Here is a 27,191-nt window from a genome sequence, read left to right as displayed (position 1 = left end):
TTCATCAAATATATATTATTAAATTCATATGTACTTTATAATATATAAACCCATAAAAAAATATATAATATTCATTTTAACCAAAATCTCTAAATATATTATAATTCATTCGTTTAAGTGAATTCATATTTAATTAATATTTATTAAAAATATATATATATATATATATATATATATATATATATATACCATATTATAAAATATAGGATAAAAGAACTATGTAATATAATACACATAATAATTATAATATATAAATAAATAAACATATAACAAACACACTACATATTAACAAAAACGTCAAAAAAAAAATAAAATAAAATAAAATAAAATAACTTTTTAAATTATCTAAATTGGGAAAATATATATAAATAATATTCTATTATTTAATATAAGTTTAATCAAATATAATCAATACCAAATTTTTTATAATATAGAAAAAAATAAAAATAATTAAAAATGCGTTATATTAATAATTACAATGTTATGCAAAAAATGAAAAATATTTAATATATAATAATGTTAAAATTCAGTTATTTATTTTTAAATATATATATATATATATATATATATATATATATTTATGTATAAATACGTGAATATAGATATATAAATATAATTATCAATTTATTTTTCCAAATATTATGATCATCATTTTATAGATCAAAATTTACTATATAATTCCTCGATTCGGTTTAATAAACTCATCGTCCTATATTCTATACAGAACATTCTTATATTTACACTTTTTATGAAATACAAAAAAAGGCTTATAATAATAAAGGAGAATAAATAAATCGTAAAATTAAATATATATTCCATAAACCAATGCTTAATAATATAAATATTTTATTACAAAAAGTTTGTTTGCAAATTTTTCAATGAATACTTATGATAAATATTTTTAAAATTAATATAAGTTGTTATATTAAAAAATATAATTATTATTATAACATAATAAAATTAAAACAATAAATATAATAATAGGATATTCACAAAATATGCTTTTATATAATAATTAATCATATATATATATATATATATATATATATAATAAAAAGAAGAATTGTAAAATATTTTCAATTAATATTTTAGTATTAGCTATATAAAATTCTTAACTTATTTAATCCTACTTAATAATATGTAATTTCCTAATTATCAATTCATTATAAAAAACTTCAATAATATATAAATTACACATTATAAATTACATTATGTTTTTTTTTTTTAATAAAGAATAATATCTTTTTTCTATGAATTTCCTATATATATATATATATATATATATATATATAATATCATATTATGAATGTGATGAAAATTTTTAATATCCTTCCATAATAAATGTAATAATATATAATACCTACATAATTATTTATGATTTTACAATTATATACACTTATATAGACTCATATATAGGAAAATATTAATTTATTTCATATTTAAAATTTTTTTTTTTTTTTTTTTTTTTTTTTTTCAAAATAATAAATATTAGAAACTATATTTTTATATTACAATAATTTAGAATACACCAAATTATGATCATTATTTTGGTAAATTAAATATTCAATTAATATTATACATGTATTTTATTTAATTATTATATATTACTAAAAATATCTTTCGATACATATTTTATATTAATTCAAAATTTTATTTACACATTGTTTACTTCATAAATAAATATTTAAGTGGTAAATCATATTTTATTACAATCTATATTATAATAAATCTATTAAATAATTATTTTAATCTATACCTAAATAAATAAATATATATATATATATATTATCAGTAACTATATATTAAACTATTATATAAAATATTAAAATATATGACTTTGATAAAAAGTCTTAATTCTATAATATTAATAAATAATATTATATATACATATATATATTAAATGAACATAATGTCTTTCATATATTTTAATTTAAAATAAGGTTATTCAATTCCTATATAAAATATATATGCTGTCCATAATGCTTAATTATATAAACATATTCTTAGGTATATATTTTCATGCTTTCCTTGAATATTTTGGGAATGATTTTGTATTTTAAGTTTCATTTTTCATATTATATTAATATTATAAATTCTTCCTAATGTTATGTCTTTTCTTTAATTCAAATATATATATATATATATATAATTATTTAATATTCTTTTTCATGACACTACATAATATATTATATAAAGAGAAAATTCTATTATATTTTAAAATAATAGTTCTTTTGTTAAAGAATATAAATATAATATAAAATATATATATATATATATATATATTTTATAACATTATTACAACCGTAAAATATAGTAGTGAAATATCCATACTATATAATGAAAAAAATATATTGAATTTTATATTTCTTGTACATTAAAAAAGAACAGAAACACACAAATAAAATAAAATTGTATGTTAAATGTTGTTATAAATTTATTAGACATTTGTCCCATTATTTTGTAAAATATTATTTAAAAAAAAAAAATAAATAAATAATATTTTAAACAAATATAATAAAAAATATAATATATTTTATATGACATTTTTTCTTTTTACTATATTTAATTATCAAAAAGTAAAAGATTTATTTAAACATATAATTTTTTTTGTGTAAGCTAGTTATAAATATATTATAATTAATTTAATTAAATTCCCCATTTTATATAATGTTCCAATAAGAAAATATATATATATATATATATATATATATATATATATATTGTTATGTTAAAATTTAAAATATATTATAGAAATTTTCAAAAATTATTTATAAAAAAAAATGAAGCCTAAATAAAGTGTATTTTATCTCATTATACTAACAGAGGTTAATATATTAACCTCTCAGTTTTATAATTTATAAAATATTTTTGAGTTTCTGACCTTTCAAATATTCTTAAACTCAGCTAGGTCTTAAAATATTTTAAAAAATATAATGACATATACTTTTATTTTTCTTTATCTACAATATTACAAAAACGAGAAAATAATATATAAACACATATAACTTTATTTTCTTACATATTATATATTATAAAATATGTATTTTTGATTTAATACACAAATAATAAAAAATTATTTTCCCTTATTTCATGATAAATATATATTTATATATATTCCTTTTTTTTTTTTCTTTTTTTTCTTATTTATATTTATAATATAGATAAATATTTTACAATTTTCTTAATATTAATAGCATGAATTAATATAAATAAAAAAATAAATATATAAATATAGATATTTATAATATTTTATTATTTATATAACAAAATGGTTATATACTCATGAAACAATATATATATATATATATATATATATATGTATCACGATTTAATAAAAATTATTTATTAAAAATACAAAAATTTGTTGAAACAGATAAAATGTTGTTATAATTAACCAATTACACAAAATATATTAAAATATTCTATGTATTCTTAATATATTATATTTACCAAGAAACTTATACTTATTTATAAATCCCTATCATATCTACAATAATAATATATGCATTTTGTAAATACAGAATATTTTTCTTATGATATACATAGTTATTCAATATATATTATAAAAATAAATATATAAATATTTTTCTTTATTTTTTTTCATTTTAAAAATATGAAGAATAATATTTTTCAAAAAAAAAAAAAAAAAATCTTTTATTTTTAATAAAACAATCTTTGAAAATTATATTACTTTTATTCTAAGACATGTTTTTAAATAAATAAATAAATAAATGATCTAAAAAATAAATGGTGTAAAAAAAAAAAAAAAAAAAAAAAAAAAAAAGAAATTAAATTAAATTAAATTAGTTGCATATTTTATATTTTCAATTTATAATAAAATTTGTGTAATAAATTACATAAAAAAAAAAACTATTATTAAAACAAACAATATTTTAATTATGAATCCCCTTATTTTAATAATTTAATATATATATATATAATAAAGTTATAAATATTTTTATATCTATATATATATATATATATATACTTTTTTTTCAAATTGGGAAACTAGGGTAAAAATAAATTGCATTTTTTTCATACTAATAATGATAGCTATTTATAAATTTTGTTCTTAATTTATTTTTAAATTTTTTTAATTTTTTATCCTTTTACTTCACATAAACTAATAATTTTGTTCATACATTTACTAAAAAAAAAATTAAATATAATAAAATAAAATATTGTTTCCATGTAAACATATATTTTAATTATTGAATAATAATATATACGATATATTTCCTTCTTATTATATAAAATATATACTTGGAATTTTAAATAATACACAAGAAATATAAAAAAGGAAAAAAATATAAAATTTACTATTATATGTAAAAGTTGGTAAATCATAAAATATATCTATATATAACCACATAGGAATAAATTAATAATAATAATAATAATAATAATTTTTTTGTTTTGCATTTTTGACTACAAATATAATTTAAGCTTGAGAAAAATGTAGTTCCATTTTTATTATGTTTTTTTATATATTTATACTTATAGATATAGATAAACCTAATATTAAATTGCTTAAATGATGTTATAAAAAATTATGCACATATAATAATATAATAGGATATAATATTAAATGCTTATAACATATTTTTACCTACTCATTAAATTTATAGTGAATTTTATACACCTTAAAACTATATTCTATTAATAAAATATTATAATAATATTTTATAAGAACTATATAAATTCCCATATATCTATACATATATGTATGTATATATATATATATATATATATATATATATTTATGGGAATTTATATAGATATAGATTCCTACAATACTTATATATTAATTTTGTTTCCAACTAAGTTAAAAAAATGAATTAACATATTATCTTTATGTAAAATATAAAGTATTCATATATAAGATTAAAAATATTTATTTAATTTTTTGGGTTGGAATATTATTAAAGTAATAGGTATAATAATTTCTTTAAAATTATCAAAAGGAAAAAATAAAAAACCACAGGATAACGAATTTTTGTTAACACATCATAAAAAAAATAAATTTATATTATCTACAAAAATAATAAAAAAAAAAAATTAATATTTTGTATATATATAATTATATATATATATATATATATATATTTATTTATTTATATTTTAAATTTCGTTATATTTATGTATTAGAATTATATATATATATAGTAAATATTTTAAATTATATATATTCATTTTATTATAATGATGAGAATTTTATATACCAACGTATTTCTATTTATTGCTGTACTCTTTTGCATTCTATCACCTGGAAATGTAAGATTAGTTATACATATGTTCAATATATATATGTATAATATATATATATATATATAGGGTCATTCAGATATAACTTTATGAATTTAATTATTATATAAATATAAATAATAATTTCTCATATGTAATGTTCCTTTTAATTATATTTTATATTTATAAACTTTTTATTTTTAGAACCCACTCCATAAATATGTTGAAATAAAAGAAGGAATAAATAATTTATCTATTCATGCACATTTAAGGCTATTAACAGAAATAATGGAAAATTGTTCTTTAAATGGATTCAGATTAAATGACAAAAATGGAGAACATGATGAAGAAGAAGAACGTAAATGTGATGATGATCAACATAGTGAAAACCAAGAACATGAATGTGATAATGATCAACATAGTGAAAACCAAGAACATGAATGTGATAATGAACAAAATGATGAATCTAAATGTGAAGAGTCAAATAATACTGATCAAGCTGATGTCAATTATCTATCGATGCCTATACAAATACCTTACTTAAGAAATGAAATTATGGATGATAATTATTATAGTCGTTATTTTGATAGTAATATTATGAGAACAGATGAAGTAACTACTCGATTAAATGATCAAAACTTAATAGAAAAATGTTTATGTAAATTAAAAGCAGGTAAATATATAAACGAGGCAAAAATAAAATATGCACATGAAATAATAGATTCCATGAAACTTACAGATAAAGTAAAAGATATATTTAAAGAATTCATGCGTTATTATATATGGAAAAGATACCCAAGTCATCAACTTAGGTTATATAAGAAAATTAAAAAGGATATCGAAAAATACACAAGGAATCATGTTATTTGTTCTCTTATAGATTTTGAAACTATAGAAGATGAACTATATTATTTAATATACCCTAATAGAGAAATGTACATGTCTTTTGATACAGCAGTGAATACTAAAAGAAGAAAAAAAATTAAAAAACTAATGAGAGAAAAAGCAAGGAAAGATAAAGAAAAAAATGGATATATTTAGTATAAGAAATAAAAATAAATTAAAAGTAAAAATAAAAGAAAATTAAAAAAAAAAAAAAAAAAAAAAAAATCAATATAAAGAAAACAAAATAATACACATAAAAAGAAATAAAATATGTAACATATATATATATATATATATATATATATATATATATATACATATATATTATTAAATAATTTTTAATTTTAAACATTTTTTTCTTTTTCAATTAATGATTATTTCCTGTCATCCCTATATATTTATAAGATTAATTATTATAATAATTATAAATTGAAATTGAAGGGAATGTTTTTAATCAACTATACTAGTATAAAAATAAAACATATATATATATATATATATATATATATATGTGTATTATTCATTTATGTAGTACATTTTAATACATTTAATATGAATTTAATGTTATTAATTAAAATACTTTTTATATTTTTTAATTTTATCTATATTTTTATTATATATATTCCTTTTATAGCATTTTCGCATTTGTTAATTTTATGAAAAATATTTTATGTATAATTTTTTAAACAAGTATTGAAATTTTATCAAGTATATTTTTATATAAAAAATGAAATATTCTGTATAATTACAAAATTTGCTTAGATATTTTTATGTGCCTTCTGTCCACCTATATTTTTTTAATATATATATTTATTTTTTTTTATAATATAATTAAGATTGTTAAAAATATAGAAATAAAGTTGTCTATAAGATAACCAGATGGTTAATTGAACTTTGTATATTTAAATAATTTAGCAACATTTGATATAAATATATTATATGTTCTAAATTTTCTTTTTTCTTAGTTTTTTTTTTTAAGATTCAAATGGAACAAAAAAAAAAAAAAAAATAAGAAAAGAATTATATAAAGTAAGAGTTATAGAAATATATCAAACTATATATTATGTTGTATTTAATTAATAAAAAAATAAATAAACAAAATAAAATAAAATAAAATAAAATAAAATAAAATAAAATAAAATAAAATAAAATAAAATAAAATAAAATAAAATAAATTTTGATAATAAAAATATATTTATAATTAACTAAAAGTATTTGATGTGTAAGTTATTTATTGGGAAGTAAATAATTTTATCAACATAATTTTATTTTTCTTCATTTTTACGGCATATATATATATATATATATATTAAAGAGCCTCATATAAATATTATATATATAGTATAATATCTTGTACACCCTTTCTCAATATCATAATAAATATAAATAATTTATTATAATTATATTTCAGAAGATATTGTAAAATGTAACATTTATCTTCTCATTTAATTTATACTTCAATTTAATTATAAATCAATAACCTCCACATATTTACTCAAAGGATTTATATCTATATTAATTATGTAGAACAAATTATTTTATATAACATGAGAAATATATATGTTTCTTATTTTTGAGTTTTTTTTAAATTTCAATAAATTTTAATAGTGGAATAAAAAAACATATATATATATATATATATATATATTAAAATGATAATTTCAATATGGATATATTCATTTTAATTTGAAATAATTAAGTATATATATTATCCTTCTTGTAGAGTGAATTTATATGGTTTTATATATTTTCCATAAAAATAAATAATTTTTCCTTTAAAAAAATTATAATAAATTAGATAATATTATATATACTTCAATATAAATACTAGAATTTTATATTTATTCATGGATTTTACTTCTAATATGATATGGTTTTATATTATTATATCATTTTTTCTGAATTCACATATATATATATATATATATATATATATATATAGTGTAACTACTTTATCATAATATCTAATATTTTCTTATACATTTTAAACACAATATCAAACGTATAATTTAATATTAAATATAAATAAGGATATTATGACATATAAAAATAATATAAACCCATCAAAATATGTTAATTAAAAAAAAAAAAAAAAAAAAAAAAAATTAACAATCAAAAATAAGAATGGGATCCATTTATTATTATATTATTTATTTGGATTTATACTACATTATAATGTTAATCCCATTATGATTATATATATATATATATATATATATATATATATATATATTTTTTATTTTTTTTTTTTTGTCTAAATAAGTTTACCTTGGTAAAATTTTATATTTAAAGCATTATCTGGTAGATTCTTAATTTTACTACGGAACGTATGCTTATATTTATATAATAAGCGCTTTCTTAATTTTTCAAAATACATCATCCCAGAATAAATAAAATTTGTAATATCCTCAAGATTGGCTGTTTTATTAAGTAAATGATAGAAATTTCTAGAAAATTCTTTTTGTTCAGAAGCTACTTCCATTCCAAGATTAAGTATGCATCTTCCCCAAGTTGATTGAATATAACTCCATATAAAAGGATATTCATATGTTGATCTATGATTATATTCATATTTATCTAAATAAGTTTTCATATAACTCTTAAAATCTCTTGTTATTATTTCAAAACCTAATTTAATTATACTAAGTGCTTCCCACCATAAACCAAGGATATCTTTCTTTAGTGGATAACTTCCAAAACCATGAAAAACATTGTCAACCTTATCTTCTTTTAAATCTTTTATAAATTTATTATAATCTATATTTTCATTATTCTCTGTAGTATTATTATTATTATTAATATCCTCTTTTTTATCTGTTTTTTTTTTAATAATATTTTCAGATGATTCATTAATACAATCATTTTCTCCTTTAAGTTCCTTTGATTTTCCTTCTTTTTCATAATTTCCGTTAAGAATTTGTTCATCATTTTCTATGGTAATGTCTTCATCATTTTCTTTATTCCTTTTGTTATCTCTCTTATTTATCAATTCTTCCTTATCACCTTCGTTTTTCAGTTCTTCTTGGTACAAATAAAACATTCCTATGTCTTTTTTACTATATTTATTCATATCTATATCATCATTTTTATTATATTCCTCCTCTTGTTTCATAACATTTACTTTTTCTGGTTCACTTGATATCAAATCCTCGTTTTCATATTTTCTATCTACATAATTATAAACATTATCAAAATATAATTCAATTAAATTAATTCTATTTTCATCTTTCTCTGAAAAATTCATTCTTTCTTTTTGATTTTCCAAAATACCCCATCCATTTTCTTTATTCCTTATAAAATCCCATTTACCAGAATTACTGTTTTCATCATCTTTTTCTTCTTCGATTTTTTTTTGGTGTTCGACATCATTTCTCTCTTCTACAGAATCAGATTTGTCTTCTTCATCTTCTGAGAAATCCCATTTCTGTTCATCATCTGATTCAATATTTTTTAATTCATCGTCATTTTCTTCTTCTATAACTGAATTAGTATAGTCATATCCCTCTACAAATACCCATTTATCTTTTTCTTTTTCATGTCCTAAATCCCATTCATCAACTTCGTCGTCCTGTTTAATATTTTCCCACATTGAATCATCGTAATTTTTTTTTTTTCTATATTCATCATGAATTTTTTCACAATCTATCCATTTCCCATTTGTACAATTTTTAATCAAACTCCACTTATCCATTAATTCATGGTTTTCATCTATCCATTTATTCTCATCATTTTCTACACCCACATTCCATTTACTATAATATAAATTATTAATAATTGTTTTATCATATTTCTCTCTCTTAAAATTTTCCTCTTCTCCATTATTATTATATTCTTCATTATAACTATTCTCCTTATCACTAAAATCTTCCCTATCATTAATATCTTCCTTATCACTAAAATCATCCTTATCATTACTATATTCCATATCACTAAAATCATCCTTATCATTACTATATTCCATATCACTTAAATCCTCCTTATCACTTAAATTTTCCTTATCACATAAATCTTCCCTATCACTTAAATCTTCCTTATCACTTAAATCTTCCTTATCACTTAAATCTTCCTTATCACTTAAATCTTCCTTATCACTTAAATCTTCCCTATCACTTAAATCTTCCTTATCACTTAAATCTTCCTTATCACTTAAATCTTCCTTATCACTTAAATCTTCCTTATCATTATTATTTTCCATATCACTTAAATCATCCTTATCATTATTATTTTCCATATCACTTAAATCATCCTTATCATTATTATTTTCCATATCACTTAAATCATCCTTATCATTATTATTTTCCATATCACTTAAATCTTCCCTATCACTAATATCCTCTTTATTTTCATAATTTTCATTTTTCTCATCAATATATTCTTCTTCTTCTTCATATGTTTCTTCCTCATCGTTTTCATATTCATCCATTTTAACTTCTTCATTTTCATCCTTAATATCAAACTCTTTAAAATCCTCACGATTAATACAACTTTCTTCATTTATTTCATCTTTCGATTTATACTTTAATTCATGACATCTTAATGATGGGATGTGATCTTTTTCTGTTTCAGATAATTTTCTTGAACAAATATTTAAATATTTTACTCCTGATTGTTCAGTTTCATCATACACAGATAAATCCTGTTAAAAAAAATATAAAATAATAATTAAGATAATTTATTTTAATATACATTTAGAAAAAAAAAAAAAAAAATTACAAATATAAACATAAATATATATATAAATAAATATACATGCACATGCATATATACATACATATATATATATACATCTCTATATAGTAAAATCTTTTTTTAACATACTACTGGAATTTCATATATAATTCCTAAAAGAACCACAGAAAAATAGCTGAAAAGAAGTTTTCTTAAAATATGTATGTATTCCATTAGTTCTTTATTCCTATAAAAAAAAAAAACAAAAAAAAAAAAAAAAAAACATATATATATATATATATATATACATATATATATGGATAAACTTTCTAAATTAATATAATTGTCTTATAAATAATAATGAATGCCGTTACCTTAAGACTGTATTATTCAATTTTATTTCTTCGAAAGGTTAACCAAAATTTTTTATCATATAATAATTTATGAATATTACTTTAAATATCAGCTAATACGATAATATTTTTTTCAAATCAAAAAATAATAAGATGTGTTTAATCCTTTAATATATTAGGATAAAAACAGATAATGTTAATAAAATATAATGGAAATGTAGAAGCGTTCAAGACTTATAATAAATACATAACATTTATAAGATATATATATATATATATATATATATATGTATATATCTATTATACTTTCTTAAAAAATATATTTACTTCTTGTGGGACTATATATTATCTTCATCCTTATATATATATTTCACTTCGGACCTTTTGTTTACAATAATGAAATTATAAGTCACGATTTTTATAGAAGAAATAATATAAATCTGAATATATAAAAAATAATATTCAGGTATACAAAATAAAATTATATATATAATATAATTATACTTTCTTTAATTGTAATGCTATTGGTATTTTTATAAAAAGGTATGAACATATAAATATAAATAAATAAATAAATAAATATATATATATATATATATATATATATATTTATATTAATAAAGTCTAAAAATATATATTCTTAATGTTTCCTGTATCTTGAATTTGTTTTTACTTTTTTATTATAAAATAAAAAAATATAATATGTCTTCTTCAGAAAATTTCCTTATTTTTATATAATTCTTTATTATAGTACACAAACTTTCAAAACATCGAAATATTCTTCTAAATATAAACAGAATATTCATATCACTTTTTCTTATCCTTTAATGATCAAACATACTCCCTCCTATACTATATTTTTTCTTCGGTAGATCAAAGAAATAAAATAAAAAGTAAAAATAAAAGTATATAAATTATGTAATAAAAATGTTCAAATTAAATCAACAAATATATTATATATATATATATATATATATTAATTTATATCAACACACAAAATCAATATACTTTTATTAATCTTTCCAAAAAACAATTATAATTTCCCTTTGTTTTTGCTTATTAAATAAAAATATTTATATTAAGATTTAAATAGAGAATAATATATAGAATATTACTTTTGAAAATTTTCAAAAAGTATATTTTCTTATTTAACAATCAACGTAAAAGAAAGACTATATAATATAAAATAATTTGAACTAACATTTCAAGTATATAATATAAACAAAAAATAAAAATTTATTAAAATTCATATATCATTTTTAAAATATGTTCTCATATTCTTATTACAAAAGACCATAAAAGTATCTTATATATATATATATATATATTTTTTTTTTTTCTTTCTTCATTAATAATACTACTTATACTTAAATATTTTTACTTTATTTATTATTTATTTTATTTTTTTGGATTTTTTTGTGTACACCAAAAATTTTCCTTTTACCACGTACACATAAAAACGTTATATTTATACATATACCTATTTATTAAAATAAATATATATATTTTTTTTTTTTTTATTTCAGATTTCATTTACAAATATTTATTTATATTATATTTTTTTTTTTTTTTTTTTTTGACATAAAAAATTTTATTTCTTTTTCTTATTTCATGTTGTCTTATATTTTATTCTATATCAATATTCGTTAATTTTATTTATGTAAGCTTTATCAAAATATTATGATGCCCTATATAATGAAATTACTTTTTTTTTTATATCAAATTTACATATAACTCATGGTAAGTATTTAACACAATAATAATAAATGGATTAGGGAAAATATATACATGTACTTTTAATTCAGGTATAATGCAATATATATATATATATATATATATATTTTTAATTGAGCATTTCTACTAAAAATACACACGATGATACAACGAAGATTTTTTGCGGACATTATTATTTAACAAAAAAAAAAAAAAAAAAAAAAAAAAAAAAAAAAATTCTACATATATATATATATATTTATTTATTTATTTATTTATATTTACAAAATACAATACCTTTATTACTTACTAATTTTTCGCAAAAATAAATATTCATCTTAATATAGATTACTAAAAAATATGTTCCTTATATTTCAATAGTTAAAAAAATTCATATACACTTATATATAATATAAATTATTCAAATCATTTTTTTAAATTTTATCAAATAAACTTTTCATTATTATCAAATTATTTTATGTATTCTCAAATTATATGGTAAAAATATGTTCACAGTTTAAGTTTTTTTTTTTTTTTTTTTTTTTTGTTCTTTAATATATAATATGAATTTACTTTAATAACTTGACAATACAAAAAAATAATTATATATTTTTTCCATATATATACATATTAAAAATATATATATATATATATATAATATATATGTTTTATTTTTAATTATTCCTTTTAATGTTTCAACTTTTATATCAAAACATACACTTCTCAATTATGAATTTTATAAATACTTCTATTTTTGTTTTTTTTTCTTTTATTTTATATTTCTCTTAAATATATATATCTTTGTAAACAGCTGTCTCCATAAATTGTAGTATTCCTTAGAAAAAAAATGTAAATCTTAACAGCTATATAATTCATTTAAATATATAAATTCTATTTTTTTTTTTTTATACACAATTAAATGAAGGAATATTAACGTATTACTACATAATGAAGAAAAAATATTTAAATTTATATAGTAACTTGTATTCACACAAATTATATTATATTACATATACATATATATATATTTATTTATTTTACATTAAGTGTGATATATTAAATGTCCAATAAAAAATCAAATAGAACATTAATATGATTAATGACATAAAATTAATAATTATACATCTTTAGAAGTATGAAATATATTAATGTCCTTTAGTTTCTTGGATTTTATGGTAGGACTTCACATAAGAATACATATTTTTGTAATTGTATGCTTCGAACTTATATACAAATATATATTTATATATATTTATATATATATATTTTTTTTTTTAAGTTTAGTATTTTATTATAAAGTACATTTTTAAAAATATAGACACAAAAATAATATTTATATGTAACAATTCAATGCAATATATATATGTATAATAAAATACTTGCAAAAATTAACTAATTATATTAAAAATATTTTTAAAAAATATTAAATAAATAATAAGTAGGTATGTTCTGCATACTTAAAAAAATATTATAAAAAGAAAAAAAAAAAAAAAAGACAACGAAAAAAAGAACAAGAAAAACATATTACTAATCATCTTCATCAACATCTACACATGATGCTTTATCAAAAGCATTTTTTGTATGATTTATAAAATCGAATTTATTTATATCTTGATCATTTTTTTTTGTTTTTACCCATTTTTGCATTAATTTTCCTAAAATACACATTCCTTCTGCTCTTTTTAGTCTCATATATACATCTACTCCTTGATCCCTTAAAAACTTATCAGAAGCATTCCTAACTGTTGTTTCTATATCGTATAATATAACTGTGAGTAATTCTATTATGAAGGATTTTAAAATTTTATTTTTTTCTTCATATGTTATAGGAGAATTATTATCATTTAAATCATTTATATTATTCTTTTTACTAATTATGCTGCATGCTTCGCTTACGTTTTTCCTATTATTTTCATGTTCACTATGATTATTATTAAAATTACTAGACATGCTATCCTTATTTATATTATCGGGTGTAATTACATTGTAATCGCAACTACATTCTGAATCACATATCATATTATTAGACTCGTTTGAAATAGGCTCATGGACATCTTTACCATCTATTATGGAATCCATAATTTCATAAGCTCGTTTTAATTTCTTAACTGTAAAAATAATATTAAAAAAAGATTTTACATGAGAATATACAGCTCGAACAGTCCTATAAGCTAATTTAATATTAACAAAAGATAAACCTATACCCCACTTATTTGTAATTTCATCTATATATCTTTTAGAAACATTTTCATACGTCCAACCTATGGACTCTAAAATAGAACACGCAAATGGGGACACAAACAACTTTTTAATTTCATTCTCCATATTTTCAGCCCAATTTTCATTCCCATCAACATATGGTTGTAACCGTTCTCTTAATAATATAGCTAGTTCAACTTCCCTTTTTTTCTGTTCCTTTTCAATTCCTTTATTTATTATGTTTTTTGTTGTTAAAATTCCATTAGCAAAAAAATTGTGTTTGAATACTAAACTAACAAAGGTAGCAATTCTTAATGTTCCAATATAATCAAATAATTCTTCTGATGTAAATAACATCATAAAAAAAATTAATGGGTCCATAAAAAAAGCGTCATTCACCTCATTTAATTCTCCTTCATCATATTTTCTCCTTTGATCTTCATCACTTAATATTTGATATGCTTCATTTATCTTCTGAAACATTATTTTCGCTTCAATATTATTTTCATTTTTATCTGGATGATATTTTAAAGCTAACTTATAAAAGCTATCTTTTATTTCCTTGAAACTTGCATATGGTTTCACATTTAATATGTCATAATATTTTGTATCAACACAAGAACTTCTTGACCTTGAACAGCCTCCATATGCATTATCATTATTATTATCCTTTTGTTTGGAATTTTTATTAGAAAATAATTCATGGGCTTCCTCATCTAAATAATATACTTTTTTTTTATTATAATTATTAAAACGTGTTTCACTTGAGAAAATACTTTCTGCCTCTTCTAAATTTCGTGATTTTCTTGATTGGATATTATTTGATTGGATGTTATTTGATTGGATGTTATTTGATTGGATGGTATTTGATTGGATAATATTTGATTGGATATTATTTGATTTAATATTATTTGATTGGATATTATTCGATTTAATATTATTCGATTTAATATTATTCGATTTAATATTATTCGATTTGATATTATTCGATTTGATATTATTCGATTTGATATTATTTGATTCCGATTTATATAAATCTGGATTATTTAATAAAGTTTCATTTAAATTTTTTTCTTTCTGTTTCATGCATTCTTTCATATTTTCATTTTCCATATGTGTACCTCTTAATTTGCCTTTTTTGTGTTTCCTCCGTTTAACCTTAAAACGTTTTTCCTTTTCATCCATATTTAGTTCTGTATCAACAGAATCTTTATAATTAAATGATAAATATTGATTATATTTCAATAAAAATACTTTTTCCTTATAATTGTCTATATTTTTCTTCTCAGCACATTTTGTGTTTTCATTTCTGTTTCTCCTTTTTCTTTTTTCTGAACTTTTCTTTATATTATTAGAACTCCTTTTTTCATTTTTTTTTCGTATGACTTCTTCCAAACCTTCAGTCATAATATTTTTACAAGTACATTGAATATGATTCATTAAGGCTTTCCATGCAATTCTATTTGAATTTATTAACAATTTAAATTCATCCAAAAAAAAATCTCCTTCATTAAACCAATCTTCAAACATTTCATTCAACATTAACTCCATAAAATCACCATACATATAAATAATATTCTTACATTTATTCCGTCTTCTCTTTCGGAGATTTCTTGGAATTTTATAAATAATTTTCAATTCTTTGTACGTATTTTTTAATATATTAATTAAAGAATAATATTTCATTTTTTCGTTATTCATTACTTTAAACCATAAATCATACATTATATTTTTATTACTTTTTGAGAATATTTTTATTGTATCAATTTCATTATCTATTCTTTCATCAATCTCATTTTTATTCACTATATTGTATTCATTAACATGTGGAATTACACTATAATTATTCCATAATTTATACTTTTTTAAATCCTTCATCAATTTTTTAATATATAAAAATGCATTATACTCATCTTCATCTACAAATCTATTTATTAATATGACATCATCTTCTTCATATCTTTCTATTTTTGATCTACTCCTTAATACATCCTTAGAAGGAATACCAAAAATTTCATTGAATCTTTCTGTGGCATATAAATATCTTCCCCATCTATCAAAAAAGTCGGTTGCAATAAATGAATTTCCTATATACGGCCTTGTATCCTAAAAAAAAAAAAATACATACATATATATATATATATATATATATATATATATATATATATATAATATATAACACATATTAAAAACGTTTTATCTACATAATATTTATATTTTTTATTTACATACAAGAAACGTCACATATATAAATCCAAGGATAATAACACTAAAAATTTCAATTACTAAAAAATAGGGCAAACATCCCTTTTTATATTTATTTTTATAATAATCAAACATATATTTGAATCAGTTATGGAAATTTACTTTGTAGTAACATATATAATCTTGGCGTAAACAAAAAAAAATATTATGTTCTTGGGAATAATGATACTTTATATAATTTTTAAATACAATATTAAAATAATATTATTTAAAATTAGTAAAATATTCTATCTTATATGTTATTATAATAGACAAGGAATAATATAAAAAACAAAACATACCATCATATATGAAAAAAGAAGAAAGATATAATTATGAATGGAAAATTAATATATATTACAGTATTCAATTTATATTATGAATATCATATCAAATATCACAAAAATATGGATACACAAATATATGTAATTTATTCACAAATATATATTAAAAGATAATATATATATATATATATATATATATATATATATATATATATTTCGATAAATAAGTAGCAATTTTCAATAATATAAAATAATACATATATATATATATATATATATTAACATGATTTCATTATAAATTTTTTAAACATAAAAATTCGTAAACATATTTAAATATTAATATACAAAAATTAAAAAATTTTGAAAAAATTAAAACCAAATTATATCATATAAAATGTATAAATTAATATTTATAATAGAAATATATAAATATGCAAACATATATATATATATACGTATGTATTATAAATTTATAACATTATTATAATATTATAAGAAAAAAAAAAAAAAAAAAAAGGACATATTTAATGAGAATAATATTATATTATTTATTTTTATTATATCCTTATTTTTTCATAATATATAAATCATCCTTATTATTTATTTATTTTTTTTTTCTCATAAAAAAGTATATAATGAAAAGATCGTATAAAAAAAAAAAAAAAAAACATTTAATTTATATTTATACAAATCTTATATAAAAATAAGACCTATATATATATATATATATATATATATATGTAATATCAACAGAACTTAAATATATTATATGCATATGCATATATAATATATATATAATGCAACATCAAAAGATGAATAAAATAAATATAAAATAAAAGATATTGAAATTTATATAAAAACTAAAAAATGTATTAATAAATAAATAAAACATTTATTATTATTATTATTATTATTATTATTTTTTAGTTATCCCCATTTATAATTTATATAATATTATACAATCAAAATACAAACTTTTACTTATGCTCCTGTTTTTTATGAAATTTTTTTGATATCGTATTTTATAATATTATTAATTTCGATTATTTTTAAAGTATGATATCATAATAAAATTTATCATGAAAATTCTTTTTTTTTTTTTTTTGTTAAATATGAACATTTCAATGAAATGTTTAATTAAAAAAATATATTATATATATATATATATATATATAATATATCTTTATATAACTTGTCTTATATAAATAATTAGTTATATCTCTCAAATTATATGTTAAATAATTATTAGACTTTGATTACTTTAGTTCAATTAATATAAAAAGGAAATGATTTTTTATATATTACGAAATATATAATCATTTTAAATATTTTAACAACGAATGAAATTTAAAATAAGTAGTACATAATATAAATAAATAAATATATATATATATATATATATATATATATATATATATACAATTTTTGAATTAGTATCAGTAAAATATTAAAATAATCGTAAAACAAAACCAAAAAAAAAAAAAAAAAATATATATAATATATATATTATATAATATAATGAGCTGTTATGAATTATATAATATTTTTAATAACAAATAATAAGAGAAAATCACCTATCCCTTGTTATGTTTTTATACTGAAGTTAAACTTAAAAAATATTTGATGTTTATTCATGATATATTTATATAATTAAATTTTGTGAATATAATATCTCATCTTTAGAAATATATATATATATATATATATATATATACAAATATATATATAGATAATTTTAATAAATTATTTTTCATTTTTTTTATTTTTTTCATTTTTTTCATTTTTTTTATTTTTTTCATTTTTTTTATTTTTTTCATTTTTTTTATTTTTTTCATTTTTTTCATTTTTTTCATTTTTTTTTTTTTTTTATTTTTTTTATATATTAATTATCATAATTATTGCATAATAACTTTTATGTATCATTTTGATTTCTAATATAACTTTCTCGAAGTATATTCATTTTTTGCTCTATCAATTTGTTATTATATATCGTATAATTTTCTTGTAAAACATCACTTTTTATACCCCCCTCTTCTAATTCTTTAATGAACCATTGTTCATCTTTTTGGATACTTTTCTGTTTTCCACTCATTTCATCAGATTGATATGCATCAAACCAATCTGGAATATCCATTTGATTTCCTTCATTTTCTTGTATATCATTTATATAATTTTCCATTTCGTTTTTATTAATATAATCTTCATTTTTTTCATAAAATAATTTATCATTATCTTCGACTTTTGACTCTAACATATTCTTATGTTTGTGTTCTTCCAATTCTTCTTCTTCTTCACATGCATTTAAAACTCCCATAAATATATCAATCCATATTATATTTTTTAAAAAATTTCTCTTTAGAGTATTCTCCAACCCAAGACTATGTATCTCTCCATTCATATTAATTGTACATATTTCATCTATTTTATATGTTTCCATTAAATTATTAAACCAATCTTCATTATCACATTCTTCAATATTTTTAAAATTTTTTAATAACCATTCTTTCCATATTATCTTTTCTTTCTTCAAGTACAAATATTTTTTTTCTTCTTCTATTAAATTATTAATATTATATTCGTATTGTATTCCATTCAGATAACACGTTTTTTCTTCATTCCAATCATTTTTCAAAATAATAAACCATTCTTCATTTCCCCATTTTTTGCTTGACATTTTATTCATATCTTCTTTATTGTACCATAATATTTTCTGCCTTTCAAATATTTTTTCTTCCAATTGTTTCATTATCTCATTTGTTTCATCATAAAATGCTTTATTTTTCTCCCATATATTTATATAATAAAAAGTTCTTTTTTTTAACAAATCAACACAAATTTTTAAAAATTCCATTCTGTTTTCCCAATTTTCCATTTCCTTATTCATAGTATTATTTTCGTTTAATTTTACATTACATTTTTCCCTTTTTCTTCTATATATTTTATTTTTATTTGATCTTCCTTTTTTTCGGTAATCATCTATATAAAAAGGTACTTTTTTTTTTTTTTTGCTAACATTTTCATTTATATATAAATATTTAATCTCTTCATTTTCATTCCTTGCAATTTTTAACCAATCCCTTTCATTATCTTCATCTATCCATTTTAATTGAATATCTTCCCAATGCTTTTTTGATATTTTTTTCTCAACATCTCTTAATGGCTTGCTTATCATATTTTTATATTCTTCATCATCTTCTTCATTTATTATTGATCTGAAATATCTATTTTCTTCAATTATCCATTCTTTCTTCAAATCTTTATACCATTTTTTCATTTTTAATTTTTCTATTTCTTCTTTTTGATCATTTAATAGGATACTTGTTTTCATATCATCCATATATAATTCGTTACCCTCCAAAATTTCTTGCTCTCTCAACTCATCCACACAAGTATCCAAAAATATTTCCTTACATTCCAAATATTCCTCCTTTTTGTGTTCCTCAATTATCATCATATATATTTTTATCCATATGATACATATTAATTTTTTCTTTCTATATTCTTTTAAATATTCCAAATATTCTTCATTTTCTTCCATCTCTATTAAATTTATACATCCATCTAATTCAATAACTCCTTTTCTTTCAATTTCTTCTAATAATGTATCAAACCATTTTTTTATAACATTTGATTCTATATGATATAAATTTTTTGCAATCCATTTTCTCCATATAATTTTTTGCCTTTGTAACAGCGGATTTTTAACATCCTCTCTTAAACTCATCAACAATTCTAAATAAGCCTTTCTCATATATTTATGCTCTTCATTTTTCCAATTCTCTTTCAATACAATAAACCATTTTTCTTTTTTCCATTTTTCTAACATATATCTGTGTCCTTCTATCCATTTGTTCCACAAATCGTTTTGTCTTTCTATTACATCCATATTCAAATGTTTATATTCTAGTTCTCCTACCATCAACATGTTATTTATAATATGGGAATATTCCTTGTTTTCCATAGTTCCAAATTCTTCTAAGCATATATCTAAAAAGTCTCCTTTATTCATTTCCCATTCATCATTTTTGCAGTCATTCAAAACTTCCATATGTATTTCGATGATAGTTTTCCATTTTATTTTTTTTTTATCATACAAATCATTTGAATAATCTTCCAACATATTTAATTCTATCATTCTATTTATATCTTCATTTATTTCGTCTGTTTTTAAATTTTTTTTATCTATTGCAATACGTAACCAATCTCTCTCGTTATCTTCATCAATCCATTTTATATACATATCTTTCCAATGTTTTAATGATACACTTTTTTCTAATTCCACAATGGATTTATTCAACAAATCATCTTCATATATTTCATCCTTTTTCATTAAATAAATAGAATCTATATATTTATCTTCTTCTTTTATCCATTCTTTCTTTAAGTCCTTATACCATTCTTCATTTTTCCATTTTTTTTTTTTGTAATCTTCTACCTTATCACATATACGAAATCCCTTTTTCATTTCATCAACTATTGTTATCATTCTTTCATTTTCTTCAGAATATTCTTCCTTTTTTAACTCATCTATGCATGTATTTAAAAAGGACTCCTTACTTTTTTCTAATTCTTCATTTTTCTCCTCTTCCAAAACAGACATATATATTTTTACCCATAAAATTACTTCTAATTTTTTCCTCCTATATTTAAGGAAATCCTTATCCGATATATCTTTTTCTAAAGATAAAAACTTTTTTATAGCTTCGTCACTAATAATACCATTTTTATCTCTCTCATCCGATAACCGATTTAACCATATATTTATAATTTCTTCATTTATTTTGTAAGGATGTTTTGCAATCCATTTCCTCCAAATTATTTTTTGTCTCTGCGACATATTATATTTGTCACCCTTAAGACTAATTAATAATTCTTTGTATGTCTTTCTCATGTATTCATTTTGTTCCTCCACCCAATCATTTTTCAATTGAACAAACCAATTTTCTTTATTCCATTTTTCTAACATATAATTGTGTCTATCTTTCCACGTATTACAAAATGATTTGGTATATTCCACTATATCGTAATTATCACTTTCATTTGTTATATAATTATAATTTTCCTTATTTTTTTTATCTTCATTTTGTCCCTTTACCAATTCTTCTATACATATATTTAAAAAGTCCCTTTTATTTTTATCCCACTCTTCCTTTTTACAATCATGTAATACCTCCAAATGTATTTCAATGATGGTTTTCCATTTCAATACCCTTTTACTCGACAAATAAATGCTCCTTTTTTCTATTTCATCAAACACTTTTAATTGTTCACCATAAATATTATCCTCTTTAATTATTCTATGTTTCATTTTATCTTTAGGCTTTATATATTTCGTTTCTTTTAACAATTCATCTTCTAACACATATTCATCATAATTATCTTCCTCAATCCATTTCAATTCTATATTTTTCCATTGTTCTTTTAATAAATCTTTCTGTATTTCCACTGTTGGTTTTTTAACAAATTCATGAAACTGTTCTTCATCGTCACTTTCTAAATTATATGACGAAACAAATTTATAATCTCTCCTAATCCAATCTTGCTGCATTTGCTTAAACCAATCTTCTCCTTTATACTTTTCAATTTCTTTCATTTCATCGCTTTCATATATATCTTTTTTCAAATCTTCTAACACTTCTTCTTCTATTTCTTTTTTCTTTTTTAATTCTTCCAAAGATGTATCAATAAATAACTTTTCACTTTCTATATCTTCTTCCTTTACATATTCCTCCAACATTGACATATATATTTTTATCCATAATATAACCACCAACACTTTCTTTTTATATTTTATAAATTCTTGGATTTTTTCTTCATCATATGCTTCTTCATATTGAGATAAAAAATTTCTTATGGCCTCATCAGATATGATTCCTTCCTTTTCTAGTTCTTCAAATAATTGATTAAACCATTTATCTATAACAAATTCTCTGATTCTATATGGATGTTTTGCAATCCATTTTCTCCAAATAATTTTTTGCCTTTGAGACATATGATATTTATCACCTCTTAAACTAATTAATAATTCTTTATAAGCTCTTTTCATATATTCTTCTTCTTCATCTTTCCAGCTCTCTTTTAATCTTAAAAACCATTCTTCTTCTTTCCATTTTTCTAACATATGTGCATGTCGTTCAACCCATCTATACCATATATCGCTTTGCTTATTCATCATACGTATAGTTTCTATAACTTCTGGTTCATCAAATGGCAAATCACTTGTTATTATATTTGTATCTGGTTTTTTTTCCTGATTTGAAAATTCATCAATACATATATTTAAAAAATCTCCTTTATTAAATTCCCATTCTGCTTTTCTTTGTTCTTCCAAAATTAACATATGTATTTCTATAATAGTTTTCCATAACCATTTCTTTCTTTCTAACAATTTAATTTTATAAGGGTCCTCTATAATTTCAAGTTTTTTTTGAGCGTGTATTTTTTTTTTTAATTTTTCCTTTTGCTTTTCTTTAATTTCCTCACTCATCACTTCCAAGTCGTCTAATTTTACATATGCTTCCGAAGGAACAATATTTTCTGTTTTTACTTTTTCTTTTTCCTTTATCAACATATTCAAATGTTTCGTCTGCAAAAAGGATAAATATATACATATATATATATATATATATATATATATATATATATATATATATATTTATATGTTACACATATTTTTAGAGTATATATTTCCACTTACTCTATTTAGGAAAAACCATATAAAGGAAATAATAATGAATAATACACCTAGAGGAACATATAGGTAAGATGAAATATTTTTAGCAGTTATCGAGGAGGTCATATGCGCAGCAGTAAGAGGAACATCAGAAAAATCAATATCTACCATATTCGGACTTCTGTTTGACTCGATATTCATATGTTCAAGATGTGATTCATTGTTAAATTCGAATAAATTAGCTATTTCGCCTATATTAATTAAATATATATATTATATTTCTCTTATTTTGTCCAAATATAATTTTATAAAATTATTAATTTTTCTATTAAAATATATTAATTTTTTTTTTCTTTTTTTTCAAAATATATAAAATTTATTGATATAAAAATTAGATATATCAATTTAATAAACGTACCAGAATTTAAAGAATGAGGAGAAATATCATAAGTTTCAAAATCCAAATCAAATCCTGAACCTTCTATTCCTTCTAGAACAAGTGTATTATTGACAAAACGAAATCCTTTTTCACCATTACTACGGATATTAATAGTAACCTCTCCATCCTCTTCTTCCTCTTCCTCATCTTTTCCTTCTTCTGGATCCTTTATATTTTTATCATCATCCTTTTCAGATGGATATACAGGATTTCCTTCAAGGAAAATATAAGGAAAATGTCTATCAATCTTATCGGAACAGTCCATTTGTCCAAATAATGTATTTAGATTGCCCAACTTACATTTATCAGATATAATATAAGCTTTTTTGCGTTTATCCCTTTCAGTTATATTATTTTTAAATAATTTAAAAATTTTATTCTCACTTTCTTTTACCCATTCATTAAATTCTAAGCATTTTTTCATATCAAATTTAACATTTTTTAATTCTTCTTGTTTTTTTTCCTTATCCTCACAAAAATTCTCTAGAGCCTTCCTCCTTCTCCTTTGTATCCTTTGAAAATAAGGATAAATTCTTCTACATTTATTATCAGAATTTTCTTCTATAATATCTTTTAATTTATTTTCCATAACGTTTTCCCATAAACCCATTCGAGCTGTTCTTGGAATACCTAATACATTATTTAACATAAAAACGTCCTTTATATCATCTAACTTATAATTTAAATATCTACATAATCTTTTGTAATTTCTAGATTTTTTTAATTTTTTAATTTTAGAAATAGTGTAAGCATTCACTCTGTCTCTGAATAAAGAAAAACGTAGATTATATAAAGAAGGGTTTAGTCCCTTCCTATAATTGGGTATTGAACTAATTATAGCCATATCATAATTCAGAATAGAATGTTATACCTTAGATTTTGAAGTAGCAAAATATACACATATTGAATAACTATATATATATATATATATATATATATTTATTTATATAATATGCTGTATATTTAATTAGATTAGAGGACAAATATACAATTATATATATGTATATATAGAGAGAGGCAGAGAGAATACGTTAGAATACAAATGATTGATAGCCCTTATATTTTAGAGATTTAATTTAAGAGAGTTATTATATATATTTGTAATATTAATAAAATATGAACAAAAGTAAGAATTTAGTAAATTATTCAAAATAAACCAAGAAGATACATCGAGCAACTAGAAATATTATTTTTTAATTTTTCTTTATTTATATGGGACAATAAATATGCTACATATATTTTAAGAATTTTTTGTAGTTAAGTTCTTGTTAACATCCAAAATTATAGAAAATGAAAATATATATATATATAATTTATTTTTATCAGGACACATATATTATATATATATATATATATATATATATATTTTTTTTTATTTTAATTGTATCCTGTCATTAAAACAATATATATGAAATTAAAAAAAAAAAAAAAAAAAAGGATACATATACGTTGCACTCTTTATAACAACATCGCCAATGAAATATTTAACAATTTTTTAATTTCCAATTAAAGTATGAAAAAAAAAAAAAAAAAAAAAAAAAAACGTTACATATTCTTATTATTTCTTTTCTTTTTTTTTTCCCCATTACTTGTTGTATATTTCTTTAATTATATTTTTTTTCATATAATTTGTATGCTCCTTTTATGACCACATTTTACATACATTCAATAATTATATACGTAATATTTTTTAATTTTATATTTTTTATGAACACACTTTGATAACTATCTTATATGAAAATAAAAGTAAAAAAAATATTTAATATAATTATATAAAATATAATATATAATATAAATTAAATTAAATATTTGGATAACTTATTGGTCAGGTGACATATATATTTTCCACATAATAAAATATAATAAACATAATTTCTGAACGAAAAAAAAATGTCCATATTATATAAAATAATTTAATTTTAATAAATAAATATTATAAAATATAGTTATTTCCCAACGATTTTTTTTTTTTTTTTTTTTTTTTAATTTTATATTTTTTTCGATGAATAATATGGTATATAATTAAAAATATAACTACATCATAAAAAAAAAAAAAAAATATATATTTAAATAAAAAAATAAAATAATAAACATAATATCTTCTTAAAAATTAAGTACTTTTTTCAAAAAAAAAAAAAAATAAAATAAAATACATCTTTTTTTTATTCATTATTTATTATTATTATTATTATTTTTTTATTTTGTTTATATATAAATTAAGAAGTTATAACTAACAGTTTGTTTGACTGAAAATACATATGAAAGGATAAAATAAAATAAAATAAAAAGTTCTCTAAAAATAAAAAATAATAAAACAAAATAAATAAAAAGCATATATAGTTATCGTTATTATTTTTCCATTACATCGATATTCCATATATACACATTTATAAAATAGCTCAAATACATTAATATATTTCTCAAAATATAAATTGAATGACGTTATTCTTATCTTGTCCTCTATTAATCCATTTAATAGTCTATATAAT

General features: G+C 18.5%; 4 protein-coding genes across 4 annotated transcripts; 1 reads left to right on the top strand and 3 right to left on the bottom strand.

Moving 5' to 3' along the window:
- Positions 1-5,202: 5,202 nt before the first annotated feature.
- PF3D7_0831400 (Plasmodium exported protein, unknown function) lies at positions 5,203-6,285 on the top strand (the record flags this gene model as incomplete). Its single annotated transcript, XM_002808848.1, has 2 exons — positions 5,203-5,274; positions 5,449-6,285. The coding sequence occupies 2 exons, from the start codon at positions 5,203-5,205 to the stop codon at positions 6,283-6,285; spliced, it is 909 nt and encodes a 302-aa protein (XP_002808894.1).
- A 2,098-nt stretch (positions 6,286-8,383) lies between these two features.
- Positions 8,384-11,031, bottom strand: PF3D7_0831300 (Plasmodium exported protein, unknown function; the record flags this gene model as incomplete). Its single annotated transcript, XM_002808847.1, has 2 exons — positions 8,384-10,765; positions 10,948-11,031. The coding sequence occupies 2 exons, from the start codon at positions 11,029-11,031 to the stop codon at positions 8,384-8,386; spliced, it is 2,466 nt and encodes an 821-aa protein (XP_002808893.1).
- A 3,359-nt stretch (positions 11,032-14,390) lies between these two features.
- Positions 14,391-17,402, bottom strand: PF3D7_0831200 (DnaJ protein, putative; the record flags this gene model as incomplete). The annotated part of the gene is made up of 2 exons (XM_002808846.1): positions 14,391-17,168; positions 17,295-17,402. 2 exons carry the CDS (start codon positions 17,400-17,402, stop codon positions 14,391-14,393), a joined length of 2,886 nt encoding a protein of 961 aa, XP_002808892.1.
- A 2,100-nt stretch (positions 17,403-19,502) lies between these two features.
- Positions 19,503-25,546, bottom strand: PF3D7_0831100 (surface-associated interspersed protein 8.1 (SURFIN 8.1); the record flags this gene model as incomplete). Its single annotated transcript, XM_002808845.1, has 3 exons — positions 19,503-24,176; positions 24,288-24,514; positions 24,682-25,546. 3 exons carry the CDS (start codon positions 25,544-25,546, stop codon positions 19,503-19,505), a joined length of 5,766 nt encoding a protein of 1,921 aa, XP_002808891.1.
- Between the last annotated feature and the right edge of the window lie 1,645 nt (positions 25,547-27,191).

This window comes from Plasmodium falciparum (assembly GCF_000002765.6).
Source record: "Plasmodium falciparum 3D7 genome assembly, chromosome: 8".
In the NCBI taxonomy this organism is placed as follows: Eukaryota; Apicomplexa; class Aconoidasida; order Haemosporida; family Plasmodiidae; genus Plasmodium; species Plasmodium falciparum.
The sequence above is the reverse complement of the archived record's forward strand: the minus strand, read 5'-3'. Positions and strand labels throughout refer to the sequence as shown.